The sequence below is a fragment of the Clytia hemisphaerica genome, unplaced genomic scaffold (assembly GCF_902728285.1).
Source record: "Clytia hemisphaerica strain Z4C2 unplaced genomic scaffold, Clytia hemisphaerica genome assembly, whole genome shotgun sequence".
Taxonomy (NCBI): Eukaryota; Metazoa; Cnidaria; class Hydrozoa; order Leptothecata; family Clytiidae; genus Clytia; species Clytia hemisphaerica.
The window spans coordinates 3,056,328-3,074,040 of NW_027103528.1; the positions used below are offsets into that span (position 1 = coordinate 3,056,328).

A 17,713-nucleotide genomic window follows, 5' to 3' on the forward strand; every position below is an offset into this window, starting at 1 on the left:
CAGGTTCTGACTATCTCTAGGCGTTGTTGGACCGATTTGCTCTGGCCTTTAGGGCAATAGTATTACATATCTTTAAGATCCTGCTCAGAAGGAATGGAATGAGATGTATTTGGGAAATTCCTTCTTCTCAATTCCTTAACTCGTCTTCAACATATAAAAAATAGTGTCTTGTGTGAGTTTCTGAAAGTCTTATACTTAATTATGTTGACATCCATTGCTCTTTAATCACTTTTCTTTGTATTTTTAACAGGAAAATAAAAAAATGAAACAATATTAATACAACACAATACACACGATGAATACTGGGGTGCCAGCTACAGAAGAACCGACTTTTCCCAATGTTGCGTTTGTCGAAAACAAGATAGGAGGTAGGTTTTACTTTAACTAAGAAATTTAGATGGTACTACTGTGCAACCCTGACGGATTACTAAAAAGCAATTTGTATTGTTTGTGATATTTCGATAATGAAGTTATTGAGATGTTAGAGTCCCAAAGAATTAGTTGAAAGATGCTGACTCAAATCTCGGCTAATACACATCAAAACAGATCAAAAAAGAAAGAAAAAATACCATATATCAAGATAATACTATACAGAATCTGCTTTTAAATGTTTAGCACTCCAATCTATTATAAATCTTTACGTTTTTTTTAGCTGGAGCTAATGATGACAAATCAGAACATGTGTTAACATCAACATACAGTAAGTCGGACAAAACATTAGTCAAGCAGTTACCACAACCCAGCCAGCCTCAGAACAAGAGGAAACCGTCTCCCTCCAGTATTGTTCAGGAGCCAGTGGTGAAAAAGAAAATCTCCTCAGAGGAGAATGATGAACGAGATTGTGGATTGCAACAGGATGAGGGTCAATCGCTAGTTTATGCTTGTATTGTAAGTTTGTGTTTCTAGAAAAAGAATTTACCCCATTGCTGATGAGAGCATAATTTTCCGTACATGCCATGGGAGGGGGAGTTACGCTCATAAAAGCTGGAAATGTACCATTTAGGATGTGGTTCCATATAATCGACTGTGGCAAATTAAGGCATAGTCCTAATTTAGAATCCACCCGGTTAAATGGAATATTTTGACATGATTTCCTCGATCAGGTTTTTTTTTAAACACAAGGGAACTACTATCAGCAAAGGTGGTAAAATTCAATGGGGGTCTTGGTCGGAAGAATGGTTAATGGGATCAGCGAGGTTAAATCCCTTGAAAAAGCCGAGTTTAGAGAGGATCAAGTTATAATTTAAAGGGTGTCAGAAAGTGAAAATTTCAGGTATCTTAAATAGCCCCATACTATTTCTTTCGAAGATAACCCAGCGATATAGATTTTTGTTTAAGGTTTTGAAAGAATGATGTTTTTTCTCGTTTTAGAAAAGAATCCTCCCGACCAAGGAACTTGAATAAAAAGAGAAGGAATAACAAGTTTCTCGTTTTGCATATATAACCCTAAAACAAGCGTGTTATTTTGCAGGTAGTTGTATTGTTAAAAAAGATCTTGGCACGCGCCAATGTCTTTAAGTCATTACTCGAAAAAGCTTTTCAAATAGATAACAAAAGAGAAAAGTGGTTTCAAAAGATATCTTTTGTACCGAATCTTGTTTGATTTACGTAATTTGTAGTCGGTTGTATAAACATTCATTGTTCAGTGTAAAATAACAAAGAGAGATCTAACGAACATTTTTCAAATGTTTTGAGTACAAAAGAGAGGATAGCAAAACTGTTTTGTGAGTAAAACGAGAGTTTGTGCTGATAAAAACTCTTGTAAAATGGAAATCCTCAGGTCCTGATTATAATTTTTACAAAATTTGATAGATAAACCCTTCCCAAATAACATATCCGTCAGGGTTTTCATAAAAAAATTACAAAATAAGATATGAGGTCTTTCGTTCAACCTCTGAAAAACATGAAAAAATAACAGGCCTCATATTTAAGCTCGATTTGTAGCTGTTTTACAAAGGTTCAACACGAAATTTTTTATACAAATGTTAGCTAAAGGATAGACGATTACTAGCCGATTCATAGTTTGAGATAAGGTTTGAAATTAAGGAAGCAATGCTACTGTAAAGACGGACTAATTGTCGGTTGAAATTCTTGTGAAATGGTTTTTTATTGTCGGCTCACACTCGGTACGCAAAAAAGAGTCTGGGGAGGAAACACGCATACTTCAAAGAACCATGCCGCAAAACAAACGACATGTTATTCCTTCTCTTTTTATTCAAGTTCCTTGTCCCGACTGAGGAAGAGGTAAACTACTATGTTGGATCGAAAAACAAAATTTTTTCTACACGTAGTGTTCAAACGAGTGGGCTAGTGAAAAATTCGTTGTCTTAATATAACTTTTTCTCACAATATTTTACGAATTCTTATGTAAGAGAAATTTTGTCGAATCAAATAGCATTTACCTTTTTAAGATGATACGTTTTTTAATAATACTTAATAAAGAAATTTTTTTTCTTTAATAGAAGGCGCAACTGAAAACCAATGATTGGGTTGAAACCCAAGAGACAATCGAACATGTTATGCATTGCTCCAAAAAAGACGGCCATCAGTGCAATATAAAGAACTGTAAAAACATGAAGTAAGATTTTATCATACCACATGCTAACCCTAGGCTTTTTACTAGAGGGTTTCTCGCGTATGCATTTTGAGATTCGGGCTGATATCTGGTCTGTTTACAGCTTCTTTTTTTCAAACTACTCATTCCTTTTTACAGAATTGCCATCGAATCAAGTTGTCAGGTCATCAGTTCTTCAGAGGTAGGGAATTGGTTTATCTAACCTTAACCTCTCTATTTTCCATTAATCTGAAATAAAACGTGTTAGTTTCTTGGCTAACGTATCAATGACATTGGGTTAATAAGATCTATAATAATGAGTTTTTGCGGTTTTTCGTTAAACATCAGGTTTAGAAACTACATCATAGTATCCTTCATGATCAGTCATTTGTTTGTTTGTTTTCTGTCGACTAATGCGATCTAAATATTATGGTAACTTTAAGACATATCATAACATTTCATATTTGGAAGAAAGACAGAAAATTTCCATCCATTTATCTTGAAACCTTAAATAGTTCACTTTTCTAGGGGGACTGGTAATGAATTTACAAGGAAAATGTTTCCGGCATTTCTAGACTGTCTCTAAAGCAAACCGAGCAAATTCCCGCTTAAACTTTCCCGAGTCTCTGCGGTAGAGTGCAAACTATTGACGTTACTTTATCACTTCAATGCAAGGGTATCTTACATTTTTCACAAGAGTACTCCTACACTTGTGTTTTCGATAAATGTTCCTTGTATTTTCGTTACCAGTCTCCTCAAAAGCTGAACGTGCTGCTAAGAGTTGATAGTTTTACATATAATCGCACGATGGGTTATTTTTTCTTATTTGGCACGCCCTCAAAGAGAGCAATTAATCGTTAATTGCATCCTGTAGAGAGCAATTAATCGTTAATCACACTCTCCAATGCAGCGCCAATGTTTACAAAATTGATTTTAATGTTTTTTCTTACATTTTTTTTGTATCGAACGTTTTAATTGCATTCGAAATTTATTTTGTGAGAAAGAAAATCAATACACAACAATAAAAGAAAGACATAAAGAGAAAAGAAAAATATAAAACTCTCAGTGTAATTTCTGTAATTTACTTTCCTAACTGGGGAAAAGTAGTGAAAGCCATTGTGCGATTAGCTCGTAATCACTTAATAACTCGTACAATTCGAAAATTGCACTCGTGATTTTTTTGTTTCGAATTTTCCTCGTCCTTTCGGACTCGGAAAATTAATAACAAAAAAATCACTCGTGCAATTATATTCGAATTGCACTCGTTATCATGTGATTACATATACAAATCTCACTTCACTGGGAGCATACCCTCAAGACTAATTTTTCCTTGTTTTTGAGATTCAACTTTATTCCATCCTTAATGCAGGTAGTCGATTATGGTCCATCATTAGACAATAAAGAATTGATGGTCAAGTATGGCAGAGGTGGTTTTGCTGATGTGTACGTTGGGCTGACCATGATTGGGGAGAATCTTACTGCGTACAAACTAATTCGCAACAAGGTAGAAATTGTAATTTTTTTTATATCGAAAGGAAAAGTTTTCACTTAAAAATCGTTAACTGTTATTAGAATAAAAACGGACAGATTTGTTCAAAATAACAGAGGATCTAGGGATTTTTTATAGTCTTTCGATTGTTTTCGCGGAGTACACGGGGTACACGATCTCCGCCTGGCTGTATGTGAACTGAACAGAACATGAGGATAACTGGGTTTTGGAGTCGGGAACCCCTGATCTGTTTATTCTCTGCGTCTTTTTACTTTTATCAAGGTAACAAAGTCCGGCATAAACAATCAAGACATCGTTGCCACGAGTTATGAGCGAACAGCAATTAAAAGGGATAAGCTATTCCTGAGAAAAAAACATTATGCTTGCCCCGTCAAGCTTTCGAAAGAATGCTACACGATGCCTTTTGTCGGTAAGAAAAACTTTCGGTATTTCTATAATCTCATCTTAATGTCACTTTTCCCCTTTTTTGTTGGAATTCTTTTAGTCCCACCTTGAATGGTTTTTTAGATTCCTTTAGTTCCATTCCTTTGTTTTATACTTTGGTTTATATTTTTTGATGGTTTTCAGGTGGGAATAGGTGACAAAAGGTTTTTAAATGGGGGTCTCTATCAATTTTGTGCCAAAGATTTTCAAGTGGGGTAGGGCACTTCGAGAGGTTATATCAGCCGAAATACTTGCAATATGATTATGAAACTTTGCACACATCAAGTAAATTTTTAAGAAGTTTTAAAAAATAATTTATTTATTGTGGGAGGATTCCGTAGCTTATCCCTGTGAACGATATGACTATTTCAAAAGTAATTTGAAGCTTTTAAGTACAGTAGTACAGCCGACGCTCTTTAGTTCAAAGTTCTACTTTTTGATACGCTCCATTATTCAATGATATTGAAAGTCACTGTCAAAGAAAAACTCTCATAAAAGACCCTCCACAATATCTCGACAAAGTTGTATACATGTTTTTTTATAAGCATTGCACTTATAAGCATATCTAGGCTCAGATATGGGGAAAAATTAAGCATGTGGCAAGCATTACTTGAGCCTCCGAAAAATGTTTTTTTCCTGATTTTGGCTTTTTTTTGCTGGAATCTTACGGATTTTCAGTATTTCCCTAAATTTATGCTTTAGATTTAAGCATCCCCTCAAGCATTTTTCAGCCTTATTAAGCTTTCGACCTAAGCATCTCCGAGCCTGTTTTCGGATTTTTGTATGCTTATAAAAAAAAAATGTTTTTTGGTGCACCCGGTATAATCTCATCTTAATGTCACTTTTCCCCTTTTTTGTTGGAATTCTTTTAGTCCCACCTTGAATGGTTCTTTAGATTCCTTTGTTTCCATACCATACTGTCAAAGAAAAACTCTCATAAAAGACGCTTCGTTATTCGATGAAAATTCAATTCCCCTTTAAATTATATTAAAGAGCGTTCAATGTATTTTTACAAGGATTCTTTAGAATTTATAAAACAACAAGAATCGCAAAATTGCGACTCAATATTTCCTTAAAAATGAAGGTCATTATTGACATATATAAAAAGGGATAATTAGCCTTAGTAAAAGAAAGCAAGGTGAGAGTTACAAGTTACAATTCCAAGTCTTAAGTTGTTCAACAACTCTACAAATGTCGTGTCACCCTATTGAGGGTGAGCTTTTATCGGAGAAAAAATATTTTTCCCGCAAGTGGTAAAAATACTTAGAGAAAATGGTATATGAAAGCCCATCTATACTCAATGATAGTTGAAAGATCGCAGTTGAAGGGTGATTAAAATAGAAATCAAAGCACACATATAAAGTATACATATATTTGCCAGAAGAACGGCATGTTGTTGCTTTGTTTGGTATTAAAATATTGTCATCAGCCTAAAAAAAAAAATTTAAATATAATGAGGGCAATAAGTCGGTTCAATGTTACTTATTACCGAAGATTTAAGGATTACTGAAAAATACTCTGGCAGATGACTAAACTCAAAACTAAACTTTACAAGAAATTATTACAGTAGGACAAGTAAAAATCTTCTTTAATAGCAACAAAGAAAGAATATGCTCAAGTTTTAAAGCATTTAAATAGCTTTAAACAGAGCTAGTCAGAGCTTCAATTCAGTTCAGTAGGTATAGAGAATTCAAGATTTGAAAACAACACTGCCATTGGTTTACAAGAACTAGAGAAAGATTTCAACGCATCCACACGTTCATGAAAAAAAGAAAGGATTTATCAATCAAAAAAAGGTTCGCTTTTTTTTGGTATCATTCCAACAAACAACAATCAAGATACCCGTTAACAGGATACCACGGTGTAAAACAAAACAAAACCACACCAACCAAAATTGTAAAAAATAAGTCAATATAATTTTTTTCTATCAACAATTTCTCGGCGTCGTAAATGTTTTTTTGGTGTTTTTTTTCCAAATTCTGAGACCCAATCAGGGCTGGAGTCATCATTGTAGGAAACAAAACTGGTATTATAACACAAAAGTTTATGAATCATCCCACGTCATGCAAGCTAAGATTTATCAACCCTTAACAAACTGACGCCAAGTTCAAATCTGTCGCTTAAACTTTCCATGAAATTACAATCCAATCGAAACTTATCTCATAACATGTTTTCACATTCTGGAGGGTTCAAAGTTAGATGTATCTATGTAAAGCCAAGCATCATGAAAAGTCATTGCTATCCCATTTGCATGAGATATATGATCAGAATCAAACAAAAACCAACAAATAAAAAACCACAAGCTCTTCCTTTCTGTCACATCGTGTTTATATGGGGTACCAGAAGTAATCCACAAGAACACAGCCATCTCCCTTATTATGGAGTTTCAAAATATTGGTAGGTGTTTGGAAGTAAAGAACCACACAGTTTGATTTATTTAAAGATTTTAACTTGAAAACAAACTGCATCTTCTAGCACAAATACTCACTGTTTCAACCTGCACTAACATGCCATCGGGTCTCTACTAATGTAATCGTTTTATTTAACTGGGTTGAGAATCCGTAGAACTTGTACATATCTTTATATATAGTTATCAGTCGACTTGAATCATGAGCATTACTTATAATTCACTGGATGCATCTTTCGCTGTGAAAATAAAAACGGGCGTCAGTCAGGGCGTACGGAAGGCGTTTTGACACGGGAAATTATGGAGAAAGCCCGTTTTAATAAATATTTCCCTTTTGGAAAGCGGGAAATATTTAATTACATCACGAATTAGACTCTAAATTGTTATCTTTATTCATTTTATGTAGAGGCAACATTCTTTGACCTTCTCAAACAGCAGCCAGGACATCGTTTGTGTACACAAGATTCTGTCATCTATCTTGGATCTTTGGTCAGCCTACTACGTTACCTACACATCGATTGTACTTTGGCTCATTTAGATCTAAAAGGTATGATTTAAAAGAGGTTGTTATGATTTTAAAGAGGTTTGATTATCTAGAAATTAATAAGACTCGAGAAATTTCACTTTGACTTATTTCTGGTACACCCGATATCTTTAAATGAAATATAAGAAAGGCAATGTCACTGAACTCTACTAGCTAGCGTCAATACCAATGGACATCAATTACCTATTTCGAGAAAAAATGATAACTATATAGCAGAAGATGGCGAAAATTTATATATCTTAATTTTTCATGAAACTAAAGCATTTTGCTGCCAATTTTCTTTTTTTCAGCTGAAAATATTGGCTTAAATGGCAATAAGACAGTCCTTTTGGATTTGGATTCGCTTCAATCGATAGGTGACCGTTTCTGGCCGTGTGGTACGCCGGGATATGCAGCACAGGAAGTCGTCAAGGCGGCGCATGATCATTCGATAGCGCAGAAAACGCTCGTCCATTCATCTATGGATATGTTTTCCTTTGGGATGCTATTCTTATTTCTGGTGACTGGAATACAACCAAGTCTCATCAAGTGTACAAACCATGGTAACACACCAGATAGTGACCCTACATTGTGTGATTGCCAAGTTTGTCATGTAAGTACACAATTTTTTTTAAAGCATATTTTCATAATCTCGTAAAGAAAATCATCTTATATAGCGTTTTTAAGGCTAACGATCGCTCTTGACCTGATAATGATAAATATGGTATGACATTAGGGGCGTACATAGTAAATTCCTCAGACATTGGGTAGAGGCCCGAGCAACTCCAGCTCTGAGCCCAAAATCGGGGTTTCTTAAAAAAAGTGTATATACAAATATTTAACACTAGGAAACAATTGAAAAGCTCTTGTTATAAACTGAACTTACCAGTCCGATCGCTTAACTTAAATTGTCCATTTTGTAAGGATGGAATTTGCACTTATCAAGTAATAGATAAGAGAAAAGTTATTTGATTGAGACAGTATTGTGATTAAAAAATTTGTGCTCCTAGACAAGATCTATTTCATTTGGACCTGTCTTCAAATTTACTTTTACTCATCCAACACTTCATGTTACTTTCACATATACGAAACATGTAGTGTGGTCGTGTTACAAGAATACAAGCTGTTTGTAGGAAAAAAATAATATATCGCTGAAACTTTCTCCAGAACTTCTCTATAGAATGCTTATGCCTCAGGAAAAAAAGATCCCACTGGTGGAACATTTCTTTTTCCCCCACGCAAAACCCTAAGGGCGAAATTGGTATAGCCGATTTCATTACCTAACTCAAGATAATTCACGCAGAAGATGCAATTTATGATCAATTTCAGACCAAAGCAAAATGTGGCGAAAAGTTGTGCGTGAAATATCTCGAGTTAGGTAAGGAAATTGGCTATAACAGTTTATTAAAAGTCTCCTATATAGTTTTTTGTGAGCTTTCTAATGGTATGCATGATTTTGTCTGAAAATGAGTTTGAAATTTTCAAAAAAAATTTCGCCCGTAGGGTTTTGCCTGGGGAAGAAAGAAATTGCCCAAAAAAGGGATTTTTCACCAGCGGGATTTCAGGGGATTTTTTGCCCGAGGCATAAGCATCCTATAGAGAAGGTCTGGAGAAAGTTTTAGCTAGATGTTATTTTTCCTGTAAATTATGCTAAACGACCTCACTACTAGTGTTTATAAGATATCTGTGGTTACCTTTTTCCAGGAGACGAAGTGCAATCTACTGAAGAGAGCCATGATGCACGATCTTCATCCTAATGGTAACGACGAGATTGTCAATTATTTGATGGAAATGTTTCAACAATGCACAATGGTAAACCTTACGTTTATTATTACCCCCTAGCAGTTAGCATAATGGCGTGATTGGGGTTTTTCCTTGCGTACTCTTAGGTTCCAAAAACGCCCCCCCCCCGCTTGTTAATTTTTTGAAAATTTCCAACCCCCCCCCCTCCGTTTCAGAATTTTTTCAGCTTTCAAAGAAAAGGTCCCTTATTCTGCTCTAAATAGCCTGATTTTCTGCATGTATTTACCTTATTTTTGGGTTTTCGCAAGTATGATATCCACCCCCCCCCGGCAATTAGGTTCCACCCCGTTTATTAAAATTTTGAAAATTTTCCAACCCCCTCCTGTTTATTCGACATGATCAAGATTTTTGTGTGCAACGCCTTAAGGGAACTAATTTTGACGGATTTGGCGAATTTAGACGAAATTCGCCAGATTAGTTCCTGCCAAAATTAGATATTTTGCTCACTCGCCAAAATAAGTTCCCGCCAAAATTACTTTTTTTTGCCTAAATGAACCCTGAAATTCATCAAAGTTGCTCAAAATAAGGCAAAAAAAAACAAATTTACGCTGTCATTCGCCAAAATTAGTTCCCGCCAAAATTAAAAAATTTCGCCATTCGCCAGAATAAGTTCCCGCCAAAATTAATTTCTTTTAGGATTTTTGTTGCCCGCCAAAATTAGTTCCCGCCAAAATAAGTTCCCTTAGGGTAATTTTAGAGATTTTCGTGATCGTAATGAGAATAACCTGAACATCTGTAATATTATCTCTTCTTTTATATACTATTGGTGAAATTAATAGCATGGTTTGGGCTTTGAGTAGTTGATAACACATCTAATCAAATATTGTTATTTTTTCATTTCATTGGTCATACTTTCTTAGAAAAAAGGCAACAATCTATGGCAATCTAAACTTGTTTTTATTTCATAAAAGTTAGGAGAGCGCTAAAATTTGAAACATTTCCAACTACAGGTCCAAAACTCGATCCGTCCCGTCCTGTTCTCAACTTCAGGTTGAGTTAGAATCTGAGAATGTGTGTCTGTCTGTGTGTCTGTCTGTGTGTGTGTATGTCCCAAAACTTTGGGGCAGCCTGGAGACTTCAAAAATTGTTCGATGTGGCTGAAATTTGGCACACTTGTTCCTTGGGTGAATATCTGGAGTTTTTCTTTTTCATTTTTCAAAATTTCTGATTTTTGGGGCCTGGGGACGAGTTTTCGCCAAAACGAGGCTAAAACTTTGGGGCAGCCTGGAGACTTCAAAAATTGTTCGATTTGGCTGAAATTCTGCAAACTTGTTCATTGGGTGATATCTGAAGTACTTTTTCATTTTTCAAAAATTTTGATTTTGGCCTGGAGAGTTTTCGCCAAAACGAGTAAAATTTGGGGCAGCCTGGAGACTTCAAAATTGTTCGATCTGGCTGAAATTTGCACACTGTTCCTTGGGTGAATATCTGGTGGTGTTTTTTTTCATTTTTGAAAATTTGATTTTGGGTCTGGGGACGAGTTTTTCCCAAACGAGGCTAAACTTTGGGGTCAGCAGGGAGTCTTCAAAATAGTGCGCTTTGGCTAAAATTTTGCCACTTGTCCTGGGTGAATATCTGGGGTGCTTTTTTCATTTTTCAAAACTTTGATTTTTGGGGCCTGTTGTCCGAGTTTTTGCAAACCCGGGCTAAGCTTTGACGCAGCCTAACAGGCCTCCAAAATGGTCGGATTTAGTTGAAATTTGGCACACTTGTTCATTGGGTAAATATCTGGGGTCTACAATTGGGCCTATGAATAATTTGAAGCCACTGAAGTTGAGCCCAGTGCGTTGCGCACGTTCGACTATGTAAATCCGATTTTTAAAATACAGGTTGGGTTTCATGTCTACGACGAGAGCAATTTTGTTTTGTGATGGTGTGATAAGGGGCGGCCTCATTATTCATTGATAGATTCTCATTCAGCAAATTCTATAGCTCGTTTTTTAATGGCAATCATTTTGAACTAAAAAAAGCTGACAGTAAATAGCAACAGCTCTTTTAAAGTTTCTACATTCAATATTTTTACTATAAATGAAAATTTTTATCATTTCTCATTGCCATCGCAAAAATGGACCAAAATCATAAAATGTTCGAAACTTGCTGCCCATTTCATGAAAATAGGAAAAATAACCACTTTTTGTTTCTTATAGCATGAACCAGGGAAACGTTGGGGCATTGGTAAAGTACAGAGATTTCTGAATGTCTTATTGGTCAAAATGAAAATATATTTTTGAGAAAGGATCGTGCGGAATTCAAAGCGCGCTATCCAGTCAACCTAACGAGCGTCGAAGATTGCCAAAATGCTCTCAAGGTTCTGTAAGTAAATTATCTGTTCTTAAATCAAACTACAGTGAAATAAATAGAATCACAATGTGCTCAAGAAAATTCTAAAAATCCGAGTGAAAATCAAGAAATAAATAATTAACTTACTTGCTTTACGATGTAAGATGCTGTCGCAATCTTCAGGCATTGGCAATGAAATCTAGAATGCACTGCATTGCGCCAGCGTGAAACACCTTGTAGCAATTGTAAGTCAGTTCTTTATTTCTTAAATCAAACTAGAACAACTCGATAAAGATTCTTGTAAAGTTTGAATGAATTTTATGAAGTTCTGTGAAAGTTCGATAACTCGAAAAAGTTACAAGAGGGGAAAGAAACCGTTCGAGTTGAGAATACATTCATGTTGTAGCAGTTAGAAAAGTAGACACTGCTTTATTTCAGATGATAAAACAGTTTTCTGTTATGATAAAAGCTGACGTAGATCTTTCTTTGTCTAAGTTTTTATTACCCATCCAATCAGAATGGAGTATAGCGTTATACTCAGTTCCATGCTTCTCTAATGTGTATTGATTTACCCGCTCGATAATTCCCACCTAAAGTTATGATGATTAATTCATTCATTCATTCTCTTTGTTCCCAGGTTAATCAATTCCTTCAAAAGAAAAAAAAAGAACGGACATAGATTCATTGATCCTATCCAAAATTGATCTGATGGTATTCTAATTGCATTATTTTGGGAACTAAAAATCACTGAATTTCATGTTGCACACTTACAATGGAAGGAAGAAAATAGTATCACGTAAAGCACCGTGGTCGGCTGCTTAGTTTTAACTTTTCCAAACTAATTAAGATGATGGGCATTTTTTATTTAGGCATAACGCCTTTTTAAGTAGACTTTACCAGCCAATTGGTAGTTTGTGTCTTTTGTTATTAATTATGGTTTATGTCATTCTTTTCTATCCAAGAATTTGACAAATTTCTTTTTTAAGAGGGAAACATATGGCCTTTTTCGTATTCAGTACATTAAAATGTGCTGCATAGTTCTTTTTGAAGCTGAAAAATAAAATAAATTAAATCAAGATTTTTCTGAAATTTCAGCATTTTTTTAGAATTTTTATTTAGCTGGTGATTGTTGTCCATACGGGCGGCACGAAACTTAAAGTTCTAAACAATAAATCAAAGTCTCTTTCTTTTAATTATAATTTTAATTCTAAAACTCTAATAGAATTGTAATTTCTCCGAAATTTGTCAAATTACTACTGTTTTTTATTTCCTTCTTTCAGTATTTTTTAATTGTTTTTGATTTTGTAGTATTTTTTAATAAATTTTCAGTTAAATTAAGCAAAGCTTTTATTTTTTTCTGGAATTTCTAAATTTTATACTTTTTAGACGCACCTATTTTGAATAATTTTGATTTCAGTTTTAACACTTCTCGTTCAGTTTTTATTATCTTCATTCTTTCATGCACACTGTAATTTTCTTGTAACTTTTCATAAATTATCAGTAATAGTAAAAAATTCACGTATTAACAATTAGTTCTTATTGTCCACTCATACTTTATGTTTTTTTTCTTGTTATCTCTTATCCCTTGGAAAAAGGGTAGAATTTTACTCGGTAGGAAATTAAAACCTGTCAAAGTGTGAATTTAATTGGATGGAAAACTGTATCATTATCAAGGGGGTGTACGAGCTATAAAATTAGTGTCAATACAATATTTCGTTTTTGAATTTCGCGAATTCCGATTTTTAACGTTTTTGAGCACTTTCCGAAAGTAAGTTTTTCATTCAATTAAGCATAACTTTTGATCTAATGAATTGAATTTAATAAATGACCCCTCAAAATTTAAGTCTATCTTTGTTCTTTTCAATGAAATAGGAATGGATCTTTTAAAATCTTTAGATTTCTTGAAAATTAGTTTCAAAAAGATAAACTTTTTTGTGGCGCACGCGGTATAAAATTAAAATTAGCTGTCAGCATTTTTTCCTTTTTCCTTTATTTATTTATTTTTTGGCTGAAAAATATTTTTAATTTCAACACAGCCATTCCCCATGATCTACCGTACTTACCTATAACAGTTAACAATCAATCAATAAAAAATCAATTGAGTCTCTGTTGGGGGTTCCAAAATTACGAAAATAAAAAATCAACTCCTTAAAGGGTCATAAATTCTTGAACTTTGGACTAAAATTTGAAAACTTTGGCTGAAAATAGTCTCTTTAAAGGTAGTCTAGCATGCTAGACGACTTAACTCAGTAAAAAATAGGGAAAGTGATATTGACTATCCGTAGATCTAACACGATTTTTTTTCCTATCCGTAATTCCGTTTTCAGGGGGTAGTGGGTCATTAACAGTTAGGTAGGGTCAGGGTTGCTAGTAACGACTTGTCACTGTGCCGGGTGCATACTCGGCGCCTTGGGCCCCGCAGGGTTGCTAGTAACGGCTCGAATTTCAGTCAGGTTAAAAAAGGGGTACTTTTACCCATATTATAATAACATTACCCCCGTCTTTTTTGTCATTCTATAAGTATTTCCAAATTTCGTCTTCTGCTGTGCGAGTGTGGCTCAACGGATAGCGTGTTGGCTTCCGAATCCGAAGGTCTTTCTTTAGTGGTGGTTCGAATCCGACCCGGTGCGATGATTTGATTGGTCGAAAAATGATTGACAGGTATCAAAACTTAGTCAGAAATGAGAAACTAAGTCTCAAACAGTCAGTAGAAGCAAAGATACAGAAGAAAGATAGGAAAGGAAAAAGAGTAGAAGGAGTGTTAGATATACGGATAGTAGTTATCACCTACCAAAAAATAGGAAGTAGAAAACTTGACAGGAGCATCAATTAACCATATCCCGGCATAAAAATTTCCCGCTTTCAACAAAAACGTTATAAACGACTGGATTCCCAGTCTACTTTAAATAAAGGTGGCAAAAACGTCAAAATTTTCGAAATTCAGCCTTCCCGTCATTTCACGGTACCTTATAATTGGGGAAAACTTCGTCGGGGAAAAGTGACGAAATTTTGACCAAGTGACGAATATTTTTCCCCGGCCTTAATACGTTTACCAACTACCAACAAGTGACGAATATTTTTCCTCGGCGAAAATTTTCCCCGACGAAAATTTTTCCCGACAAAGTTTTCCCAGATAAGGTACTCCGAGACCGTCATGGAAAATATCAATGAAGGTCTCTTTGGTTGGTTGAATTGTTGCTAGTCGGGTTCAGCGCTGAATTCCTTTGAGAGACGTTCACTGTTGAATGTTAAATCACGGCTGGAACCGACTGCCACACGACGCACACGCAAAAAGTCAGAAAAAGAAGTAGCAACAAATGGTGACAAAAAATCAAGAATTTTCTTTTGGTTTGGTTTGGTTTATCATGTGATTAGGAAGATTGATCATTTAGTCAGGCTAGTAGCAGTAAACTATAGAACTTTCCTAAGGTAGAGAAGTTAAGATCGACATTACAAACAAAGCAAAGATCTAGACTCTTCTATTTATTTCTATGATTTGGTGGTGTTGAGTTTAGTAGTTTCAGGAGGTACAGTGTAGCTCTAAAGCTCTAAAACAGCATCTATTAACATGAAAACCAGAATATGATTCTTCAATGGGAATCAAAACTATAAAGTGCACTTACAAACATCAATTTGTCAGGTATATATACCTACCTTTTTGTGAAAATCGCAAATATTTGTTTTACCACCAACCGTGACACTATACTTTTTAAGCTGTCAAAAATATATTCGTGTATGAATACATCTTTCCCGTAATTCGTAAAACTAATGTGCGCGCATTATTTTAGCCATTTTAGGGTCAAATTGAAAGGGGGGTTTCACGTTTGGCGGAGGAGCGGAATCGGCCCTTTTTTCGGACGGAGCGGCAGAATTTGGCGAAAATTTAGACGGAATTACGGAAATTGGGTTCTCTGACGGAGACGGAAAATTAGAAAATTTTAGTGCGGAAAAACGGAATTTAGCAAAAAAATTTGCAGAATTTCGAAATTGGTAAAAGATATTCCAAATTTGCGGAATTTTTGACAAAAATATTGAATTTCAAAGGAATTTTCGGTGACGGAATTTTGGTTCAATTTAAGACGGTTTGACGGAAATTGGAGAAAAAATTGGTGGACTTGCGGAACCCCCCCCCCTTGAAACTATTCTGGTGGCAATTAAACCTAGTTCATCTTGTACTGTAGAGCTTCAAAAAAAAATAAAAAAAATGAGGGGTCATACACCTCCTAATGATAAGCGGTTCCAGAGATATTGAGATTTCGGTTCCGCTAAAATAGCACCTTTTTAGACATATGAGGTTGACAATTTAGCTCAGAAATGGTGGCATAACCTGTGGCACCAAAATATGCTGCAAAAATTGAAAATTCAAGATAAGATAAGATAAGATCTTTCGGTTTAAACTCGAATAAAGCTATGTACATTTTAAAAAAACACCACAGAGGGTGCATATAATATAAGTGAAAAAATATAAATCGTATAAAGGATAGCTCATTTTGTCAAGAGGCAATAAACCATACAGACAGCTACTAAAAGCTAGAAATTATATGGGAACCTAGTTTGTTGAAAGTTTACAGCATTGAGGGCTGCAAGACATGTACTGGTAATGTAAAATTGCGTAAAAACAAAAATAAATATAATAGAAAACATTAAATCCTAGTGAAAATAGGTACTAAGAAGTTCTATGACGAACATAAAATGTAATATATAATATGGGCCTAAAAATTTCCAAATTTTAGAATTGTTTTTTTAAAGTAATTTGTATTGAGTCAAGATATTCCATATATGAGCATGAGTCTGGTAATGTCCCCCAAATAGGTGAAAAAATTTGGAAAAAATAAAGTTTTGAATTTCACTTTTATTCCTGGATAATTTTTTTATTAATGACTTCAATTCTCAGAAAACATAAGTATCAGGGCTTAATCAAACTGGCTTGGTCCATAAATTTAACCTAGAGTAGTTATAATCAGACAAATTTGGCAAAAAACTCTTTGTAGTTTACACTTTATTTGAGATAAAATATGCATTATCAATACTTGTCTTAGATTTCAGTTCATGGCTAATATATTAAGCAGCATTGAAAAGCAATTTTTACCCTCCAGTATGGCCTATTTTTCAATTCTGACACTTTTTAAAAAATAAAATCTAAAATACTAAAAAATATTCCCATAAAGTTTGACTTCATGAAAAGAAACTGGCTATGGTCAGTAATTTCATTTTAGATTTGAAGGACTCATCACAAGGCTTCCAAAAAACCAAAAGTTTGCTATATTTCAGTTAGCCAATAAAAATTAGAAAATGAAACCTTGTTGGTTGCGGGACATAACTTTTGTTAAATTTTTAAAAACAGCAATAAACATTAAATTGAGTTATTATTTGGCTTTTAATACTTTGCTGTACTTGAACCAAAACTTAATCATTGGAATTTGTTGTCTTGAAAGGTCTTTGTAACTATGATTTCCTGAAAATTGAAGATTTATTTGTAAAAAAGAATCTAATCATATATAACTTTTTGTTAAAATCTAATCTTAAAAGTTAAGATTAGAGCTTGACATCAACTGTTGTACATTTTCATAATCATTAAATATGATTTTTCCTTGTGAGTCACTAAACTTTTTCAATAGAAAGGGTTAAATGTATAAATGCTGTGTTGCGGACATAACTTTTTCTTCTTAGGGTAGAAACATAGAACATTATACATCATTATTTTAAGATTTTGGAGTGTCTTTTTCTACTGCCAAAATTTAAGGATTATTATAGACTAAATCAATATAAAACCAAAAGATTTGGTTTGGTTTGATTTCAGTTATTACATGTTTTTCTTTGAAAAGAACAAAAGAAGACTTTTCTATATATTAATAGCGGTGCTTTGTGTGTCTGTGTGTCACCACTTTCGTTTTCGCTTTGTTTGTGTTTTTAAAATTATGACTTTTAGTCTCTTGCTCCACAAGTTTGTTCTATCGGATTCGCGCCATTTGCAAAAGATCGGATAGAGCTTGGTTTAGACTTTATTCAGTCTTTATTTTGAAATTTAAGAGCCATTTTTTTTAAGAGTCTTCAGGGTGTGATACCTCATCCTCTTGGATTTTGATGAAATTTTGTCCAAATGATCCATCACACAAGAAAATAAGACCCTGAAAATTTCACCTTGATATCTCAAGTAGTTTTGAAGATACAGCGTCTCAAAGATAGGCTACTAAGCGGAAATTGACCCCTAAA

The 17,713-nt window shown here is 34.4% G+C and overlaps 1 protein-coding gene across 2 annotated transcripts; it reads left to right on the forward strand.

The window, feature by feature from the left end:
- Positions 1-251: 251 nt before the first annotated feature.
- On the forward strand, positions 252-12,531 carry LOC136799552 (uncharacterized). Of its 2 annotated transcripts, XM_067056270.1 has the most exons (13): positions 252-368; positions 653-888; positions 1,372-1,381; positions 2,228-2,244; positions 2,463-2,578; positions 2,714-2,756; positions 3,924-4,058; positions 4,326-4,473; positions 7,301-7,441; positions 7,729-8,030; positions 9,122-9,229; positions 11,368-11,533; positions 12,138-12,531. In XM_067056270.1, exons 1-12 carry the CDS (start codon positions 296-298, stop codon positions 11,449-11,451), a joined length of 1,413 nt encoding a protein of 470 aa, XP_066912371.1. In that variant the 5' UTR covers positions 252-295; the 3' UTR covers positions 11,452-11,533; positions 12,138-12,531. The 2 variants fall into 2 exon arrangements, with proteins under 2 accessions (XP_066912371.1, XP_066912372.1); XM_067056271.1 differs by lacking the exons at positions 1,372-1,381; positions 2,228-2,244.
- Positions 12,532-17,713: the final 5,182 nt, after the last annotated feature.